The following is a 20,938-nucleotide window of genomic DNA, read 5'->3' as shown; positions in this document are numbered from 1 at the left end:
AACTGTCACCCTCAGCTGAAAGGAAATTGGTTTGGATGGTCAGGAACAACCTGGCAACCACCCTGGCACAGCCCTGCCATGAACTGGAAGCTGATGGATCACTGTCTACAGTTCAGATCACCATGGACTAAGAAGCTGCTATCCAAGAAATAACCCCCTGCTCCAAAATTGACACCTTCAAGCTTAACCAAAGTTTGAAGCTGACCACACGGACAAAGAAAAAAGCCTTCTGGAGGATAGCTGTATGGTCAGATGAGACAAAGATTGAGTTGTTTGGCCACAATGACCACCAGGTACAGAGGGACACTGTACCAGCTGGTGGTGGTGGTACAGTAGGATCATCATGCTCTGGGGCCGTTTTGCTGCCAGTGGAACTGGTTCATTGCACAAAGTGGATGGAATAATGAAAGAGGACTCCCTCAGAATTCTTCAGCATAAACCATCAAAAACTTGAACACGACTTTGGACTTGGGAGGTACAACAGGACAATGAACCCAAACACACATCAGAGCTGGTTGTGGAGGATAAAGCAGGCTAATATTAAGCTTAAAACAAGTCCTGACTTCAACCCTGTTGAAAATATATGGACCGTGCTTATAAGTCGAGTCCATGCCAAGAAAAAAAACAACCCAAATTTAATTGAATTCTACCATGAAGAGTCTTGAAATATCCAACCAGAATTCTGCCAGAAGCTTGTTCATGGTAAATAAAAAAGTTTGGTCAAGGTGAATCTTGCAAAGAGACATTTTACCCAAATATTAGGTGTGCTGTATGTATATTTTTGACCCTGTATATATAGTTTTGACCGTGTATTGATTTCAGAAAGCCCAAAGAAAATTAAAACTTGTACACCAAATTCTAGTGGGCTTTTTTAATTAAAGATGTATGCTGTACAATCATTCTGCCACAGAAAAAGAACAGTTCAAAGAAATTACTGAAAGCCCAAATATTGCCATGACATTCATATCCAAGATGACATTCATGTCACTGTATGAAAACTTCTGACAACAACTGTGTGCACACGTTTGTTTTATATATATATGGCTAACTTATACATAATGTAGCCACTAAGATGGAAGCGCATAATTGTACACCACGTCTTTGTATGCTGTAGTGTTTCAATTTCCTTTCCCTGGAACTAAGAGGCCACTAACATGTTCCAACATGACAATATCCCTGTGCACTAAGCGACGTCCCTGAAGACATGCTTTGCCAAAATTGGAGTGGAAGAACTCGAATGGCCTGCACAGAGCCCTGACCTCAACCCTACTGAACACCTTTGGGATGAACTGGATTGCCCCAGGCATCCTCAGCCGACATTAGTGTCTGACCTCACGAGTGTCCTTGTGGCTGAATGAGCACAAATCCCCACAGCCACACTCAAAAGCTACTGGATTTTGCCTTCCCAGTAGAGTGGAGCTTATTATAGCAGCGGGGGGGGGGGGGGGGGGGGGGGGGACTAAATCTGGAATGGGATGTTCAAAAAGGACATACGTCTGTAATGGTCAGGTGTCAAGAAGCTTTTGGACATATAATGTATATTGGGTTGATATTTGAGTTGAGAGACTTTTTTTTCCCTCATATTAGTATGACTGATAGTATGACTGACAGGGACCAGGTTTCATTTTATGTCATCTGAAATTTACAGGAGATTTTTTTTTGAACATCTTTGTTCTGCTTCGAGACGTAGCCTGTTTTATGATGCATTTATGTGTAACTCAGTTCTCAGTGAATAATCTTTGGAAACCATGCAAAGTATGCTTTTAGCTTTTGAATGCATATGAATTGACTATTTTCATGCTTTGTTTTCAAAATAAAAACTTATTTAGTAAGGTTCCATAATTACTCGCAATTATTATTATTTTTTTTAACATTTAAAATGATTTGCTATATTTTCTGCCTTATTTAGATAAACCACAACATTTTATGTGAGGATGGCTCAACAAAATTAAAAAAAAAAGTCGTTAACCCTAGGTTAAAATATGGTTGACAAAAATAAAATCCTCAGCTTTTGGTAGTCAAACAACACGGCTATTTAACAGTTATACAACGAAATCAAGCTGTACATGAGCTGATAGCCAATGAGGCGCGTAGCACCGAGTTGTCTATAATCCATGTACAACGAGATTGAGTGGAATAACTGTTTCATTCTCTCCATATTCACTGGATTTTGAGAAACGGAGCATTTTTATTTTTTGCAAATTTGATAAATAAAAACTTGATTCAAAACATCCGACAAAATCATTTCTGCTTAAAATGTAAACAAACTGGTGAAATGACAGTCGCAATTTGTGAAAAATGCAATAATAATAATTCTTGAAAAAAAAAGATACATTCCTACCATCAAATACTTTCATTCCATATTTTGTTGCCTTTTTTTTTGTATTTTTGGGGGTTTTGTTTTCAAGTATAGTTTTTATTTTGTCCTTGGCTCTTTTAGCAAAATACTCCACCATTTTGTTTTTCTTTACTCATGGTATATGAGCTGATATCCTAGTAGTAGAGTAGCCAATTAGAGCGTGCAATTGCTTATCCAGTGAATGTGGATAGAATAAAATGCTTTACTATTCGGCTTGACAGCGCGCCGCTGTGCTGATGAACCTCTCATATGTTTGTACGGGAGAACAACATGTTTTCGTTTGGCCTTTAAAGACGTTTAAAAGCGTTTACATGAAACTAGTGTTGATTCAAGAATAAATAACATTTTATGGAATATATTGTTCATTTTGTATGATGTTGTGATGAGCTTTTACTTTAAGCGCTTTTTAACGTTATGTGATGCAATACACCAAACTCACAGGCGCCGCCATCTTGGGTTTTTTGTGATATTTGTCACCGGTCCGTGTGTTTTGTTGTTGTTGTTTCCAGCTCGCTCAATGTTGGTTCAATCAGCTTGAAACGCATGATTCCCACCTCGTGGTCGAATCTCTCATGTTGACTTGATTTTCCAATAAAATTGGCTGAACACTTTGGTGTCTAGTGCCCGCGAAAGATCGGATCACTGAGGAAACTTTTGTACCCTTCCTAAAAAAAATAAATAAATGATTTTCTGAATACGTTTTTTATGGAGAAAAAATGAGAAGGTGTATAAATATCAGTGATACTGTTTTGAAGAGAATTAACAAAAGTTTGAGCCTCTTATACACAGCGCATTCGAGCACCACCATCATGAGTCATGCTCAGTGTCTACAATTTAAAGTGAACATATCTGCTAAATTCTGGCTTTTATGTTTAAACACAAAAGACGGACCGATTTCAGTAACGTATTGCTTTTAAACCTTCTAGGTGCAGAATTGTGATCTACAAGAAGAAGCCTTTATCTGTAATTCTTACCTGAAGACTCAAAATACTACATCTCTTTATTTTTAGTTTTTGGCCTGTTCATTTCTGATTGAGGTTCTCTCATGAATGAAAAATTCAACCAATGGAAAATGGTTGCTGGTTTGCGACCGGGGCAACAAACAGAAATGGAAATTTTATAAAACACTGGATTTTCAAATCTCATCTCATTATCTCTAGCCGCTTTATCCTTCTACAGGGTCGCAGGCAAGCTGGAGCCTATCCCAGCTGACTACGGGCGAAAGGCGGGGTACACCCTGGACAAGTCGCCAGGTCATCACAGGGCTGACACATAGACACAGACACCCATTCACACTCACATTCACACCTACGCTCAATTTAGAGTCACCAGTTAACCTAACCTGCATGTCTTTGGACTGTGGGGGAAACCGGAGCACCCGGAGGAAACCCACGCGGACACGGGGAGAACATGCAAACTCCGCACGGAAAGGCCCTCGCCGGCCACGGGGCTCGAACCCGGACCTTCTTGCTGTGAGGCGACAGCACTAACCACTACACCACCGTGCTGCTATTTTCAAATCTTCATAACTTTTTTTTTTAGACATACAAAATTATATAAGTTTTGACTTCAGATCTTCACACTCTTTCATTGGATACATTACACAACACTATGACAACTACTTAAAAAAAAAAAAGGCCCGTCATTGCTATTTCTAGTTAAACCCTCATTGAAACAGCACTATCAGGGAATTTGTACCATTATGAAACTAAAACTGTTTTACATCAGACATGTAGGTTATTGGAATAAAACAAACAAACAAACAAACAAACAAACAAACAAACAAACAAAATAAAACTACGTCTTTGCACACATTTCAAAATTGTGAAACAAAGAAGAACGGGCAATATAACATTCAAAATAAACCACTATAAACTACAGTACAAGATTAGCTTTCAGGGACAGGTTTATACTGTGTACCCTGTACTATCTAGGCCCATTTTGTCATCTTATGATATTTACAAAATGTAGTACAAAACTGGGAAATGTACACTGATGTATTGTAAAATATCCTCAGAAAACCTTAGGACAAAAGCAATATTTATGATTCACACTTCTAAAGTTTGGTACCTGACTTCATATTTTATTTCTGATAATAATTTACAATACAATATCACTATAATCAATTTCTCATCATCACCGGGTCGAGCTAGTTGCACGGACTTCCATAACTCGATGCGTCCATCCGTAATGGTCGTTCATCATCCCAGGCAAGTCTGAAGGATAGCATCCAATGTCATTGCATTGCTGCTGAGCATACATTTTCCGAGGTCTTCCAGCATTTGCTCGGCCATGTTTAGGTTCCCACAGTAGGACGTTACTAATGATTTCATTCTTAGCTCTCCAGTAGTGACCTGCAAAGCGTGTTCTTCTTCCGCAAATGACATCAGAGATGGATGGGAGGTGCCTATAGAGTTGTTTATTAGTTAGATTTTGCCTCCAGGATATATTCACTGCAGATCTGAGCATCCTGGTATACGGTATATTCCGTCTCCAGTGGTGCTTGAAAGTTTGTGAACCTTTTAGAATGTTCTATATTTCTGCATAAATATGGCCTAAAACATCATCTGATTTTCACACAAGTCCTAAAAATAAAGAGAACCTAGTTAAACAAATGAGACAAAAATATTATACTTGGTCATTTATTTATTGAGGAAAATGATCCAATATTACATATCTGTGAGTGGCAAAAGTATGTGAACCTCTAGGATTAGCAGTTAATTTGAAGGTGAAATTAGAGTCAGGTGTTTTCAATCAATGGGATGACAATCAGGTGTGAGTGGGCACCCTGTTTTATTTAAAGAACAGGGATCTATTAAAGTCTGATCTTCACAACACATGTTTGTGGAAGTGTATCATGGCACGAACAAAGGAGATTTCTGAGGACCTCAGAAAAAGGGTTGTTGATGCTCATCAGGCTGGAAACGGTTCCAAAACCATCTCTAAAGAGTTTGAACTCCACCAATCCACAGTCAGACAGATTGTGTACAAATGGAGGAAATTCAAGACCATTGTTACCCTCCCCAGGAGTGGTCGACCATCCAAGGCGTTTAATAGTCGGTGAGGTCACAAAGGACCCCAGGGTAACTTCTAAGCAACTGAAGGCCTCGCTCACATTGGCTAATGTTAATGTTCATGAGTCCACCATCAGGAGAACACTGAACAACAATGGTGTGCATGGCAGGGTTGCAAGGAGAAAGCCACTGCTCTCCAAAAAGAACATTGCTGCTCGTCTGCAGTTTGCTAAAGATCACATGGACAAGCCAGAAGGCTACTGGAAAAATGTTTTGTGGATGGATGAGACCAAAATAGAACTTTTTGGTTTTTAAATGAGAAGCGTTATGTTTGGAGAAAGGAAACCACTGCATTCCAGCATAAGAACCTTATCCCATCTGTGAAACATGGTGGTGGTAGTATCATGGTTTGGGCCTGTTTTGCTGCATCTGGGCCAGGACGGCTTGCCATCATTGATGGAACAATGAATTCTGAATTATACCAGCGAATTCTAAAGGAAAATGTCAGGACATCTGTCCATGAACTGAATCTCAAGAGAAGGTGGGTCATGCAACAAGACAACGACCCTAAGCACACAAGTCGTTCTACCAAAGAATGGTTAAAGAAGAATAAAGTTAATGTTCTAGAATGGCCAAGTCAAAGTCCTGACCTTAATCCAATGGAAATGTTGTGAAAGGACCTGAAGCGAGCAGTTCATATGAGGAAACCCATCAACATCCCAGAGTTGAAGCTGTTCTGTACGGAGGAATGGGCTAAAATTCCTCCAAGCCGGTGTGCAGGACTCATCAACAGTTACCGGAAACGTTTAGTTGCAGTTATTGCTGCACAAGGGGGTCACACCAGATACTGAAAGCAAAGGTTCACATACTTTTGCCACTCACAGATATGCAATATTGGATCAATAAATAAATGACCAAGTATAATATTTTTGTCTCATTTGTTTAACTGGGTTCTCTTTATCTACTTTTAGGACTTGTGTGAAAATCTGATGTTGTTTTAGGTCATATTTATGCAGAAATATAGAAAATTCTAAAGGGTTCACAAACTTTCAAGCACCACTGTAGTTTCTTTTCAAGTTTCGATGTCAGAGTCCATGCGGTACAGCCATGGAGATTTGACTTCCCAAATAGGTGAATTCTTCAACACATTTTAGAGCTGATTTTATCGAAGCAATTTCTATGGGGCATCAAATCCCTTGCAAAAACAAACATTTTGTTTCATCATTAGTTTTACAGCCAACATGGAAATGGAACTGAGTGAGAAAAACAAGAACAAATCCTCATCCTGAGTAAAAGAACTAAAGTAAAATAAATACAGCTGAACGAGCCGTCTTTCTGCTGTACATTAATATTGATTAGCGCAATATTCCACTGTCCCAAGCATAGAGGATTACACGACTGATTGTGTATGCGGTTAAACAGTTCGCTGTGGTACTCTTTCTTCACCCTGCCACACTTTTACGACTTTAAGTCAAGCTTGGATTGATTGATTTTCCCCTGCTTCTTTTTTCATGGCAAAGTCACTGCTATCTGTGTTGAATAATGCATTTACTTTGGTTACCGACGTGGCATTTTCGATTCCTTCTGAGACACGCTCTTTTGGAGGCTGCTCCAAAAATCCCTCAACACGCCGAAGGAGTCAGGCTAAGCTTAGTGGCGAGACAAAGAAGCCGATTGTGTAATTAATGGAACAAAAGGCTCATCACAACATTTATTATAATGCATGATATTGCTGTCTTTCATCCTCGAGTGTTTGGCGTTGAGACAAAAGCGCATGCCAGTTCAAAAGTTCACAGCAACTAATCCATGCGACAGAATTGAGTCAGAAGTTGAATGAAGTATCGCACAAGGCACCTTTACACTTTTTTTTTCCTCCTTGGCCGCCATTGTTTCATGTGTATGCGCGATACAATTAAATTTAGTCGGCTTCCTGAAGGTCAGTTATCGAGAGCGTATACTGTATCAATGGAACAAAGTGGAACAATAATAAGAGGCAGCACTTTCTTCTTGATTTTGCTAATGGCTTTGCCCTCCATTAGCCTGCAGAATTAAGACAGATAACTCCACAAAAGCTAGTCCGCCTCTTCAAACCAAGAGCAAGAACTACTCCACAAAAACTTCACTTAAGACAACTTGGTTACCCAAACACAGCAATGCTTTTAACTCCTGTTAAAATTATTCAATGACCTGCAGAGAAGACCTGACAAGGAAAAAAATTAAAAGACAACAAAAACACTTGAATAAATCGAGCAGCCTGATGGGACTTTTTAAATGAATCACATCAATGCTGAAAAGGTCAAACGGCTTTGAATGGAATTTACAGCATATGAAATTTCTATCAAGTGTGGGTTAGTGGGTGTCAGAACAGGATTAATAGCCTTCACGCACAACTGAGCCTCTTTAAACACATCTGTGGGGGTGTCTGTTAAGGCCTGGGAGGACTAATTGAAATTCATTAGGACGAGCACCCTGTGCCTGAGAGGAAAGCGTAAACATGCTTATTGCTTGCTTTGTCAGCGCCTGATATCGGGAAGATCACAGCTTTTAATTATAGTAACCCTGTTTGATTTGGCAAGATGTCACAAACAACGGGACATCTGGGAAGTAAAAGGTTTGACTCCAACACTTTATGAGGAATTTTATTTGATGACGCTACCTGAAGTTAAGATGTTTTAGAAAAAAACTTCACGACTGAATAAAAGGGTAAGCCGTTAATTTTATTTCTGTATCTGTGTGAATGGGTGGCGCGGTGGTGTAGTGGTTAGCACTGTCGCCTCACAGCAAGAAGGGCCTGGGTTGGAGCCCAGTGGCTGATGGAGGCCTTTCTGTGTGGAGTTTGTATGTTCTGCATGTTCTCCCTGTGTCTGTGTGGGTTTCCTCTGGGTGCTCTGGTTTCCCCCAAAGACGTGCAGGATAGGCTAACAACCCGAACCCATAACTACATCATCGCTTGTTTACCACAATGCATTATGGGTGATACCCGGGGTCAGCTCTGCTGTATTGTTAGTTTTGCCTTTGTTAAACGCTGCATTGTTCTGTCAAACCGGTTTTAACCATGCCGCCTAAAGTGACTTGCTGTGTGCCTTACTGTGTCTCCACAACCAAGAGAACACCTCATTTGAGCTTTCACCAGCTGCCAGTTGAGAAGAAAAAAATGGACAAGTTTAATCCGCAACGAAAACCTTCAAACTGAATCAAAACGGACAAGTGTTTGTAGCTTGCATTTCTCTGGTGGGAAAAATACGTACTTAAACTGTGACCCAGCAATATTTCCATGGTCTGCGGAATGGCCTTCGGTTCTAGAAGATTATAACAATTGACACTGTTCATTGTCCGAAACTAGCGATATTCTGAAGCCTGTAAAACAAAGAAGCATTCTTCGGCCTTTGCCTCTCAACGTACCGAAGCACTCGGCAACCGAACGAGCCTGTCGGACCGATAAAACTCCCAAACCACCAAGGGTTCTCTTTCGGGTGTGTATAACGTTCAGTGTACTTAAGTCAACAGTTGATTTTTCATAATAGTTTCCCTTCCGGGGCGGCACGGTGGTGTAGTGGTTAGCGCTGTCGCCTCACAGCAAGAAGGTCCTGGGTTCGAGCCCCAGGGCCGGCGAGGGCCTTTCTGTGCGGAGTTTGCATGTTCTCCCCGTGTCCGCGTGGGTTTCCTCCGGGTGCTCCGGTTTCCCCAACAGTCCAAAGACATGCAGGTTAGGTTAACTGGTGACTCTAAATTGAGCGTAGGTGTGAATGTGAGTGTGAATGGTTGTCTGTGTCTATGTGTCAGCCCTGTGATGACCTGGCGACTTGTCCAGGGTGTACCCCGCCTTTCGCCCGTAGTCAGCTGGGATAGGCTCCAGCTTGCCTGCGACCCTGTAGAAGGATAAAGCGGCTAGAGATAATGAGATGAGATGAGTTTCCCTTCCTGCATCTGTAACTTTCATTGCGCTGGATCAAGATTAAGTACAAGGCGAAGATTTCATTAGAACAAAGATTTTTAGAAAATGGTAAGGAATCACTGAAGATTAAAAGAAACAAATTTAGACTTAAGTCTAAGGTTGTTTCGTGATCCCAGGAACTGTAGTCTGAGGGTGTGTTAAAAAAACAACAAAAAACTAAAAACAAAACAAAAAAAACCCCTTCTTACCTTCTTGCCAAGCTTGATTTGAATTCTGATTTTCCTGCTGTAAACCCTTGACATGTTACCCACCTCTTTAAATCACCAATTTCATTGTCTTCCACGACAGAGCACGGCAAAATCACTCCTCTCACATCGCTCTCACGTAAAATTAATCTGACACCTGCTATATCGCTCAAATGCCAACCCCGGCTATCCCTCATAATGCATTGCGGTAAACAAGTGATGTAGTTATGCTTGGGGGCTATTGGTGGCTCTAAATTGACTGAGTGTGAATGGTTGTTTGTCTCTATGTGTCAGCCCTGTGATGATCTGGTGACTTGTCCAGGGTGTTCCCCGCCTCTTGCCCATAGTCAGCTGGGATAGGCTCCAGCTTGCCCGCGACCCTGCACAGGATAAGCGGATACAGATAATGGATGGATGGATGAATAGATGGATGTGTGTGTGTAAGTGTGTGTGGCTTAAACCGGACATTTTTAAAAATTCTCTTTTGAAATAGACATGGACACCTGGGATTGTTTCTTTCAATCCAAATTACAGTTATTATTTTTGTATGTACCAGCCCCAGACATTTTCGAAAAAATTTACTTTCTAACAATATAAAAACTAGTAGCGTAATTTAATCCACTGTGACCCTGACCAGGCAGTTACTAAGGATGAATGAACAAATATCGAAAATGCATTCTTCACGTTAATGAACATGTTCTTTCTTTGTCCTGTTTATTCAAGTCCATGAAATTCATATCTGTCTGGTCTCCCAGTGATCAGCTCAATCTCAAAGCTTGCCATTTCTGGCAAGCTTTCTGAAAGAAAAAAAGCAAGCAAAACAAACAAAAAACAAAAAGACCCTGTTACACTTCCAATTTGTACCTGTATTATCTGTTCTTCTTCTCGTATGGCAGCCATAGTTGACTGTTTATGACAAATTTGTTCACGAGCTCAGGAAACCTACCCAGAGTGGACGTTGAGCAGTTCCCACCCAACCATTCACACACAAGGGCAATTTAGAGGAGCCAGGAACTGCATGTCTTTGGGGGAAAACTGGAACACCCAGAGGAAACCCACACGGACACAGGGAGAACACGCAAACTCCACACAGAAAGGCCCACTTCAGCCATGAGGTTCAAACCCAGAACCTTCTCACTTTGAGGCGACAGTGCTAACCACTGCACCACCATGCCACCCCATGATCTGTTCATTCCAAATAATGTATTCATATTCAGTTACATCCCTAGCTTAAACCTAAGGTGCTGCCCAATATGTGGTCTAAAAGGTAGTCCATCACTGCTATTAATGGCTAAGCTCAGGATGATAAACTACAAGAGTGCCACCCTGTTCCATTGGAACTCACCCTGGCGATGAGCTCGCCCACCATTCCTGTCCAGGTTCTGTTCGCACCCGGGACACCGTACACTCCGTCGTTCACCAGCTTAATGCGATAGTTGAACTTCAGGATGTCAGCCAGCTCCTTCAGCATGTCCACGCAAAAACCTTCATAGCGCTCATTCCCCTCCAGCTCCTGGTAGTTGGCTTTCAGCATCACGTAAGGATTCTCCTGTAAAGACACATTGCTGGAAATGAGCTGGTCTGCAGTTCTGAGAACAATACCTCGAAAAAAAACCCCCCAAAAACCAAAAAAACCAACCAACCAACCAACCAACCAAACAAAAAAACACCTCAGTTTACTTCTAATTTATTATTTGTTTGCTCACAAAGCTGAGAGAGTGTCTTTGATGTTAGCCAAGATTTAGTCATCAGTCCAGAATCACAAGACAGGAGCTGCCAATATTCCATCTTGTCATTTGTGCTGTTTATAACACATGCCTTTCGAGGAGAAATTTGATGCGGGGGCAGTTAAAATCATTGACAGGGAACTCTTCATCAGGTGCAGAACATTGTCACCTTGGGGATAAACAGGCTTTGCTGAGTGAAACCAGCCATGTAAAAGCTTTTGAAAATAACTTTTCCTTGAGCTGTAATGGTCTTTCAGTAAAAAAGAAAAAAAAAGAAAGGCAGACAGTTTACGTGGCACACTTTGATGAGAGCAATATTGAAACAGAATGCTGGATTCACAGCTGGTTCAAACTGCTAGACTATAAACAGTTTTTATTTTCTGAGTTAAACCCAGATCTGTGCACTTGGGTATCACTGAGGGCCAATTTCAAATGCCAAGGAAGCATGTTCACCCTGGTCATGCCATCGTAATGGTCTTCTGGCTGTCAGACTGCTCCTGCAGGTTTGATGCTTGATTTGCTCTCTGGCTCAAACCCCACCGGCTAAGCCACAGCTTAGTGAAGATTTAACCAAACATACAACTATAAAAGCAGCTCATCTGCATCTCGAACGTACAGTGTCTTGCAAAAGTATTCATCCCCCCTGGTGTTTTGTCCTGTTTTGTTGCATTACAAGCTGGAATTAAAATGGATTTTTGGAGGGTTAGCACCATTTGATTTACACAACATGCCGACAACTTTAAAGGCATTTTATTGTGACACAAACAATAATTAAGATGAAAAAACAGAAATCTGGAGTGTGCATAGATATCTCATCTCATTTTCTCTAGACGCTTTATCCTGTTCTACAGGGTCGCAGGCAAGCTGGAGCCTATCCCAGCTGACTACGGGCGAAAGGCGGGGTACACCCTGGACAAGTCGCCAGGTCATCACAGGGCTGACACATAGACACAGACAACCATTCACACTCACATTCACACCTACGGTCAATTTAGAGTCACCAGTTAACCTAACCTGCATGTCTTTGGACTGTGGGGGAAACCGGAGCACCCGGAGGAAACCCACGCGGACACGGGGAGAACATGCAAACTCCACACAGAAAGGCCCTCGCCGGCCACGGGGCTCGAACCCGGACCTTCTTGCTATGAGGCGACAGCGCTAACCACTACACCACCGTGCCGCCCCTGCATAGATATCCCCTCCAAAAAATCAATACTTTGTAGAGTCACCTTTTGCTGCAATTACAGCTGCAAGTTTCTTGGGGTATGTCTCTATTAGCTTAGCACATCTAGCCACTGGGATTTTTGCCCATTCCTCAAGGCAAAACTGCTCCAACTCCTTCAAGTTAGATGGGTTGCATTGGTGTACAGCAATCTTCAAGTTATGCCACGGATTCTCAATTGGATTGAGGTCTGGGCTTTGACCAGGCCATTCCAAGACATTTAAATGTTTCCCTTTAAACCATTCCAGTGTAGCTTTAGCAGTATGTTTAGGGTCATTGTCCTGCTGGAACGTGAACCTTCGTTCCAGTCTCAAACCTTTGGCCAACTCGAACAGGTTTTGCTCCAGAATTGCCGTGTATTTAGTGCCATCCAGCTTTCCTTCAGTCCTGACCAGCTTTCCTGGTCCTGCAGATGAAAAATATCCCCACAGCATGATGCTGCCACCACCATGCTTCACTGTAGGAATGGTGTTCTCAGGGTGATGGGTTTGTGCGACACATGGCATTTCCCATGTTGGCCAAAAATATTTATTTTAGTCTCATTTGACCAGAGAATCTTTTTCCATGTGTTTGGAGAGTCTGCCACATGCTATTGGGCAAACTCCAAATGTGTTTTCTTAAGCAATGGCTTTTTTTCTGGCCACTCTTCCATAAAGCCCCGCTCTGTGGAGTGTACGGCTTAAAGTGGTCCTATGGACAGAGACTCCCATCTCCGCTGTGGATCTTTGCAGCTCCTTCAGTGTTATCTTTGGTGTCTTTGTTGCATCTCTGATTAATGCCCTCCTTGCCTGGTCTGTGAGTTTTGGTGGGCGGGGCCTTCTCTTGTCAGGTTTGTAGTGGTGCCATATTCTTTCCATTTTGCTATAATGGATTTAATGGTGCTCGCTGGGATATTCAAAGTTTGGGATATTTTTTATAACCCAACCCTGATCTATACTTCTCCACAACTTTGTCTCTGACCTGTTTGGAGGCTCCTTGGTTTTCATGTTGCTTGCTTAGTAGTGTTGCAGAGTCAGGGTCCTTCCAGAACAGGTTGATTTATACAGACATCATGTGACACTTTGATTGGCACAGGTCGATCTTAATCAACTAATTATGTGACTTATGAAGTGAATTGGTTGGACCAGCTCTTATTTAGTGGTTTCATACCTATGCACACTCCAGATTTCTGTTTTTTCATCTTAATTACTGTTTGTGTCACAATTAAGAAAACAACAATTTTCACCTTTAAAGTGGTAGGTATGTTGTGTAAATCAAATGATGCTAACCCCCCAAAAATCCATTTTAATTCCAGCTTTTCATGTGACAAAACAGGACAAACACCAAGGGGGATGAATACTTTTGCAAGACACTGTAGCTGAAAACTCATGCAGCCAAACTTTAGTCATTAGGTTATAACAAATCGTTATGTGCAACACAAACCTGGCAAGGTTAACAAAACAAAACTGCACAACAAGAAAAAGGCTGTAGCTCAGAGTCAAAATACACAATTAATGCAAATCCTTCTATTCTGTTCATCAGCTCATTAAATCAAGGACACATGTTACCTTTTGGCATTGCACTGACCCGCCAACTGCCATTCCGTCATGGCACGTGCAAGGCACAATATAAATGCAAATTTCCATCACTCCCAGCCTGCTATGAGCACTCGAGCGTGCCGGTTGGACTGGTTGCCCTGAACCAGGCTTATTAAACAACAGTGTTTTTCATAGGCTGACTGCACATTAACCCTCTTCTTTGGTAGAAGAATAATAAAGCAACCTTCTGGAAATAAAGCTAAAAATCCTCACAGGGGCTGATTTGCAAAAGAAACAGATGAAATTAATTTCCTACAAACGCAGCTTGATTGAACTGCCTGGTTGGATGTGTAAGGAAGAAAAATAAAGAATAAAAAAGGAAGACTATATGAAATGAATTTACAGATGGGAAAAGGAAATCCATATGGGAGAATTTGGTTCGAATTTCTCTGAAGAGTCTTTTCTCCAGGAGAATACAAACATTGAGAGATCCATTGTCTATTCTCTCTGACATACCACACCATAAATCCATGAATGAAACGTACTGCTTCAAGCACACGCTGTTTTCAGCAAAAATGTCCCAAGTGAGCGATCTCTCCAACACTATACTCGTCTCAGAGCTATTAAGAAAGTACACCGGCTTTGAAAGAGCAGTTTTTTACACCTAACACTGGCTTACCACAAACAGGCCTGTACTACAAAATGATTAATCTCACCCAAAGGATGAAAAAAAAAAAAGTATTTGTGTTGTGTGTGCGCTCAGTTGTGATGATTGCCTTTCAGACCCAAAACAAACTCGGCCTCTCTTTCCACCAAAGAAAACCCCAAACACAGTTATACAGTATCAAATACGTTTCAGGATCTTTTAGGCTGTGCAAAATCTGGGAGGATAAAGAAGAGACGGTAATCAGGTCATGACAAATGAGATTAGATCGTGCTGAAATTGCTCCCCAATTCCTTTTTTTTTTCTTTAACTTTGCCTGAAGCATCTGCACATATTAAAAGTCAAATAAACTCTTAGGCTCTCTTACCAGTTCTTTTAGAAAAGAAAAAAAAAACTACCTCAATTATCATAAAGAGCTGGAGTGAAGCCAGTTTTCCCCCTTCTCTCAAACGCACATGCACATCTTTAAAATAAATATATTTAAAGGTAGGCTGCCTTTCAGATTTTTCAAGTGTAGGTCATAAAAATTTGCCTTGACATCCAATTATTTTTGTTTAGTGGATGAAAAGCTACTGAATTCGAATCACAGACATCCAATTTTATTAGTTTTTTTTAAATAGAAGAATTAATGAATTTAGGGCCACATGGCCCTAAATTCTCCGCAATTTTTTCCAACTTCACCAAGACCCAATTCAAGATACTACATCATGTATGACGTGGTGGGCTTTCCCCGTTCATGCAAGGCATTGTGGGATACAAATTTGAAACAGGAGAGAAAAATGGAGGATGTGAGTGTGCGAATGAAACGTGAAAGACCGACTACAGTAACGGAAAGAAAGCGAGAAGAAAATACGTTATGTTATATATGAAGGAAAGGAAACGCAGGACCAAACTAATAAATATCGGTGCTCAGCGAGCACCTCGGTGTGATCAGCTGTTCGTTTAGAGACAGAATGATGTAGCTGTCAGTGCATGCTCAAAGGTAAACCTGTAGATGGCAGTAATGCAAGACTGTGGATGCCAGCTGCTGTAAAACCCAAAAGAAGAAGAAGGAGGTAAACCTGCGCATGCGATTTCATGCACTTTATTTGCTTGGGAATCCCCTCAAATTAAATAACTTCCCAGCCACAGAATGGCCTGATATTTTGTGAGATATTACAAAAAAAATAAACATACATCAAAATGACCACATTTCAGAGGGAATTAAATTTCACCGGTTTTATGAAATTGAAAGGTCGTCTACTTTTAACAATTATTCCACAAAATTGAGTCGTACACGAGCTGATAGGCGATGAGGCACATAGCACTGAGTCGGCTATAAGCCATGTATGACGAGACTGAATGAGTGGAATAACTGTTTTATTCTATCCGCATTCACTGGATTTTGAGAAACAGAGCATTTTTAGTTTTATTTTTGCAAATTCGATAAAAAAAAAACTTTATACAAAAGTTCAACAAAATAATTTCTACGCAGGCGGACTTCTTAAAAACCTATTGATAGCTGCACGAATTGACTTTCGTGTTGTTGTTTTTTTGTAGAAAGTGCTGTCTTGCCGAGGTATAGAATAGCTTTAGACCTTTATTTAATTCTTCCTTGGACATTTCAGTGATGTAATTTTCAAACTTTTTTGAGCTTTTGAACCAGTCTAAAAAAAAAATTCAACAAATGGCCCTTTTCCACTACCCTTTTTCAGCTCACTTCAGCTCGCTTCAGCTCACTTCAGCCCGACACGGCTCGCGTTTCGACTACCAAAAACCAGCACGACTCAGCTCGCTTCAGCCCTGCTTAGCCCCTAAAACTCGCACCGTTTTGGAGTGGGGCTGAAGCGAGCCAAGCCGTGCCGAGTGAGGCTGGGGGCGTGAGCAGACACTCCCCTGTGCACTGATTGGTGAGGAGGAGTGTCCTCACATGCCCACACACGCCCCGCGAGCACGCTGGGATCTGTAAACACCGCAAACCCGGAAGAAGGAGAATTACGAATTACGAGAATTTCTGAAGCCTTATGCGCCTCGCCTCATCTATACGCTCTTGCCAGTATCTGTCCGCGTTGTCGGTGACAACAAGCCACAGCACCAAGACCAGCAACACTAACGACTCCATGTCCTCCATGTTTATTGTTTACTATTCGGGTCGTGAGACTACCGCTTAAAAGATCACTGAATCAGTGACATACAGAGCATCGTGGACGAGTTCGCGGAGCGCAAGGCTCGTCGTATGCCCTTCAAATAATGCGCGCAGTAGGCTATTGATGTTTTATTATGAGCCATGTACAGTATGTCGCCTAATGTTTTTTTGTTTCTGAGTTACATGTTCGTTTGAAGGACTTAATGTACAAAATAACATAGTTGCACCCCATAGTGTTGAAATTGGTAAACACAGTGCATTCAGTGAGGTTTGCACCGCCCTCCTTTTATTTCTGACTCTTCCTGTCACCGTTGCAACCTCTGAGCGCTCATTCGTATGCCCTTCAAATAATGTGCGCAGTATAGGCTATTGATGTTTTATTATGAGCCATGTACAGTATCCTAATGTTTTTTGTTTCTGAGTTACATGTTCGTTTGAAGGACTTGATGTACTAAATAACATAGTTGCACCCGGTAGTGTTGAAATTGGTAAACACCGCAGTTGCGGACATTTTGTAGCCTAAAATGATGTTATGATAAGCTTTAATAAAGGGCCCGGTCATTTGCCCCGCCCCCGGCCCGGCTCTGACTTGTTCCGCCACTGTCACTGATGTCACTGTTTGCGCTGCTTAACGACATCACGTGACGTCCACCCACTTTCGCTAACTCCACCCAATGTGTCCACCCACTTCCAGCCAGCATGGTTCAGCGCGGTTGTAGTCGAAATGCAACTCCAACAGCCCCACTCAGCTCGACTCAGCACGGCACGGCTCAGCCGCGTTTGTAGTGGAAAAGCGGCAAAATTTTAATGCTTAAAAATGAAGAATGTAAACAAACAGGCGAAATAACAGAAGCAATTTGTGAAAAATGTTATAATAAATGTTGCTTTTTTGGGGGTTCTGTTTTCGAGCAGAGTTTTTATTTTGTCCTCGGTTGGTTCAGCAACACGCTCTGCCATTTTGTTTTTCTCTACTCATGGTATATGAGCTGATATCATAGTAGTAGAGTGGCCAATTAGAGCACGCGAGTGCTAATATCCAGTGAACGTGGATAGAATATATCCTGTGGTCTGGTAAGGACCTTCTCATCTACTTATTATCACATGTTGAAGGGATTATTATGCATGTCGCCATCAATGTATCATCTCACTCGAATACCATGGACTTCCACCTCCTCTCATCTGATGCCGAACTCATAAAGGCTCATCCCAGAACCCCTATTCAACATATAAGATCACACCAAATAGTCTGTAACCTTTTATCATATGCAACACTGACTTCCTTTTCCCGATACAACTGTGTTCCCAAAGAGGATGGGTTCCCTTTTGAGTCTGGTTCCTCAAGTTTTCTTCCTCACATCATTTCTTCCTCAGGGAGTGTTTTCTTGCCACTGCTTGGCTTGCCTTGGCACTTCCCACATCCAGATTGCTCTAAAGCTGAATTTGACTCAGTACTTGGACCATAATAGGTTTGTAAATCTCACACTGTTGGCGAGTTTTGATCGTCACATACCCTTTTGCACCACTCCACCAACGTCAGGAATGTGCATTAATTCTTGACAATGAAAAAAGCAACAGTGTGGGGAAAAAAAGAAGGCAACCAAGATACAGCAAAATTTTCCCACTGCCAAGCTATCACTTTTTGGACTATTGAGCAAGGTCCTTGACATTCAACTACTCAGCTCAATTATAAGTTTCTTTGGAAAGAAGTGCCTGCAAAATGAATAAATATAATCGTAAAGGTCGTTAGTTAAATACTACACGTCTCAGCAGATTCAAACCTGTATTTGTATTTTCTTATTCTTATTTGTGACAAGAAAATACAGCCATTCTGTCTCACACTGTGCCTGTGGATGCCTGTGTTTGCACCTCCAATCACGTTTTTTTATTCTTTGGGCTAATCTGTGTTTAGATAGCAGATTTCCTATATGATGCTCCCAAAGCACAAAGACAGCCAGCTTGAGTCATCACTGAACACAGGGGCAAATTGGCCATACTCTCATCTGAAAGCCCATATAGATGGATATGTTGATTAATATGCTGTGGTGCTGATATAGGTTAAGAAGGTTAACAAACCTGTCAATCTATCTGTCAGGAAAGATGGGTGAGGCCACAGCACACTGCACTACATGCTAATGATAGCCCATGCAATCCTGACTCGTCTGGCCATAGTGATGACTAGCTAATAGAGATCTTGCAGTCACGTGACCGGAAAGTACACAGCCGCCATCTTGTCGGTCAACAGCACAGCTGAATACTGTTGCACTCATGTACAGAATGGATCAATTTCAACCGACGGACTACACGGCTCATTTTTCTAATGAACAGATAACTAGATATATGTCTAAAATAAACGATCTACAGATTATTGACCCTTATGGCTTTCCGGACGGAGTTTTCACGACCGTGTCAGTGGATATGGAACTGCCAGAGGTGGAATACCCAGCCGTGTATAATTACCTCATTAACTTTCCCTCGCTGTTCAGTGGTAAAGCACTGCGTGCTTATAAATCTCTGGACAGTTATCTTTACAGAAATTCAGGATTTGTCAGCGACTCAGATGTGGCATCTTGTAAACAAGAAAATGATCCTCACTGGATGGGTAAGTCACTTAAGTATTGAGTATAGCACTGACCAGCCGATTATAGAATAGAATAAGGTAATTCCAGCTGTAATTTCAAATCGTCCGTCTTGTTTACCTGGCGTTGGAGAGGTAGAGGCTTAGCGGTGGAGGTTTGAGTGGCTGTTTTCTGAGCTTACTCAACAGGCCGGCTCTGCAGCCTCGCTTTCGCTCCCGGCGCCGCCTCCTTAGCTTTGCTTCCAATAACAATCCACGGAGACCCCGCTGGTCTCACTATCTCGTCCGGAATGTTTTTTTTTTCTCGTCCGGAATGTTGTGCATGCGATGGAAATCGCTACAAACCGTCATTTTCTGCTGGAAACCAATGTCCAGTAACGCCATACGGTTGTAGTGGATATTGAAGTCCGGTACAGACGAACAACACGCAAAAATACACACAAAAAACATAAAAACCGTGCACAGGTAGGGAGAGCTTGTAGCCGCAGCCGTTGTAGTAGAATTGCATATAGTAGGGTTTTCCAGAAGAAAAGGTAGAAGTAGAACCAGAAGTAGAAGGCGGAATATGGCGTTTGACCGACACGATGGCGTCTGTCACAATCTGGATCGGCTGTGACGTCACATGCAAGTGCTCCATAGGCTGTCTTAAGGTAGGAATATCAGACACTCGCTAGCCGTACTGTGAAAATTCTGCATGCAGACGCTCATCTAAGTTTCCAAATCTGTCATTGCTTAACTCTTGAATATTTTCTATCATTAAAAAGTTTATAATCTCTGCTTTCCAAATAAATGTATCTCATTAAGATCTGTTCAGTGCTTTGGGAGTAACGGCAAGTTGAAGTTGGTACAACAGAGTTCACTCTCTGCTCGCAGGATGTTGGGAAACTGCCGGTGCTTTTTGAGTCACGGGAAAGCGGTCAGGCTCTCGCTCTCTTCTGATCGGTTTCCGACTGGATTACTCATGAATATCAATCAGACAACTTTTATAGGGATGTTCTCTCGCTCTCACTGTTTCTGATGAAGGATTCAGCAAAATTTTCTGCCTGCGAGTTTTAATGTTATGATTCAGGGGAGACTTTGAAGTGAGTTTTCATAGGTTTACCTACTTATTTTGTTTTCAAATCAAATTGATTCATGTGAATAAATAACTATTTTAGAATATAACTGTAGTTGTTTTGATGAAAAATATTGAGATCTTAGTGGTCGGAATGAGATTTTAAAAAACCAAAAGTCAGAAACGTGAGTCTCAATTTTAGTTCAATTAATGTGAATTATTGATTGGATGTGGCTCGCACAGTTTTTCGAGGTTTGCCTTGAAAGCTGTGAAGATTAATTGAAATAATCATTTATATTCTTTCATATAAACACTAGTAGGCCCTACTTTTGAGAAATACAAAGGCCTACAGAGCACAAAGAGGGGATAAAAAATGATCTTTTATTACTTTTATATTGAGTGAACAGATTTAACATTATTGCCTCATTAGCATAATTAATGCTAATCAAATACTCATATGCATAATTGGTTTTTACTACTTTTTTTTAACTTTGCATTCGATATACAACCATCTATTTGCCTGCCAATCTCCATGTAAATA

The 20,938-nt window shown here is 41.4% G+C and overlaps 1 protein-coding gene across 1 annotated transcript in view; it reads right to left on the bottom strand.

Moving 5' to 3' along the window:
* The window catches only part of grik4 (glutamate receptor, ionotropic, kainate 4), a 645,415-nt gene that overhangs the window by 52,380 nt on the left and 572,097 nt on the right, over positions 1-20,938 (bottom strand). The window contains exon 11 of the mRNA XM_060943850.1: positions 10,859-11,062. Coding sequence (XP_060799833.1) covers positions 10,859-11,062 — 204 coding nt within the window. The remainder of the gene's footprint in view (positions 1-10,858; positions 11,063-20,938) is intronic.

This window comes from Neoarius graeffei, chromosome 17 (assembly GCF_027579695.1).
Source record: "Neoarius graeffei isolate fNeoGra1 chromosome 17, fNeoGra1.pri, whole genome shotgun sequence".
Taxonomy (NCBI): Eukaryota; Metazoa; Chordata; class Actinopteri; order Siluriformes; family Ariidae; genus Neoarius; species Neoarius graeffei.
This window is presented reverse-complemented; position numbering and strand designations above follow the sequence as displayed.